Here is a 1,612-nt window from a genome sequence, read left to right as displayed (position 1 = left end):
CAAGATCAAGATCTTCTTTACCCTACTGAGTTTTTGAATACACTCAAATTTTCGGGTTTGCCAACACATATTTTAAGGCTTAAAAAAGGAGCAATAGTTATGTTAATGAGAAATTTGAATCAAGGAGCTGGGCTATGTAATGGTACAAGAATGAAAATTACACAACTTGGAAAATGGTTTATGGAAGGAGAGGTGTTGAGTGGATCTATCATTGGAGATAAAGTTCTCATTCCAAGAATATCTTTGTCGCCTTCAGAATCCAATTGGCCTTTTATTCTTAATCGAAGACAGTATCCTATATCATTATGTTTTGCCATGACAATAAATAAAAGTCAAGGACAATCGTTGCAGCACGTTGGATTATATTTGCCTAAACAAGTATTTACTCATGGACAATTGTATGTCGCCATCTCGAGAGTAACCAATCGAAATGGATTACATATTCTTAGTAACGGCGATGAGAAGCCCAGTGAAAACAAGGTCTTAAATATTGTGTACAAAGAGATTCTTTAGTTGTTTGTTTACATGATTGTGCAGGTAACACAACAACATTTGTATACAATCTGTTACTGAATGCTTACTGAACATTTATATATTTTACAAATATTTTAAAAACCAATCATTTTTTTATTATAGTTATTTTGGTCTTTACATGTCATTTGGTTGTTGGCAACTACATTTGGATTTCAATTATACTCAACTCTTTGTCTATATATCCTTCAATTTTCATATTACAAACTGATAATTTTCTTTCTTTAATTTATCAGAATTCTAAGACAAAATGGGAATGTTATGTACACTGCAAAAAATAGATTGCCCTTATACGTCAACATGGTGGAATGCTTGCAGCCTACTTCATTCTTGGTTAGTTTCACTGATGTTTTTCATCGGGTTAGTTAAAACTAAAGTTATTTGTATACAAATTCTCAACACACACCTTATGCCTATTAGCGAACATATAGAGGGTGATATGAGTGGTCTTATTTTTCCCTTTTGTGATCTATCATCCAAGTATTCAACCATAGCTGACATTATTTGGGAATCTTACCTGAAAATGAATTTATTTGCATACTAGAAGACACATGTTTATTACAATCATATGCTAAAGGTTGGAGGATTATTTCCAAGTAGCTATAGTTTATGTCTTTTTTCTTCCCTCAATTTCTTCAACCTTGCAGAGGTTTTCGCTAGGGATGGGGTGTCGTTTTCAACTACTTGTGAAAATCTTCTCCCTGGACCTTGGATAATTGATGACCTTGATACTTTAAAATTAAAATGGAGCAACAACTCCTGGAAGAAGATAAGTCTCATATGGTGGAAGAAATATACAATTCTTTTGATTCAATTTATGATTCTGAAATATTTTGTCCAAGGGCAGTTTGATAATCAGTTTTCTTTATTGTTGCAGGTTATCATATTTGTTGATAACTCTGGTGGAGATATTGTTTTGGGCATTTTGCCGGTCTGGAAATTGGAATCTCATTGCCATAACAAAGTTATTTGATAAAAATCCTTATAGCACTCAGCTTCACAAAAACTATTATTCTCGTTTCAAACTAAATACTAGGATCTGATTGTTTAGCCGATGCCTTGCAATCAGATGATTTTGATG

At 33.0% G+C, this 1,612-nt stretch overlaps 1 protein-coding gene across 1 annotated transcript; it reads left to right on the top strand.

Annotated features, from left to right (window-relative positions):
- Positions 1–105: 105 nt before the first annotated feature.
- On the top strand, positions 106–513 carry LOC101496959 (uncharacterized). Its single transcript, XM_073364697.1, has one exon. It carries the CDS (start codon positions 106–108, stop codon positions 511–513), a length of 408 nt encoding a protein of 135 aa, XP_073220798.1.
- The last annotated feature ends 1,099 nt before the right edge of the window (positions 514–1,612 follow it).

This window comes from Cicer arietinum, unplaced genomic scaffold (assembly GCF_000331145.2).
Source record: "Cicer arietinum cultivar CDC Frontier isolate Library 1 unplaced genomic scaffold, Cicar.CDCFrontier_v2.0 Ca_scaffold_560_v2.0, whole genome shotgun sequence".
In the NCBI taxonomy this organism is placed as follows: domain Eukaryota; kingdom Viridiplantae; phylum Streptophyta; class Magnoliopsida; order Fabales; family Fabaceae; genus Cicer; species Cicer arietinum.
The sequence above is the reverse complement of the archived record's forward strand: the minus strand, read 5'-3'. Positions and strand labels throughout refer to the sequence as shown.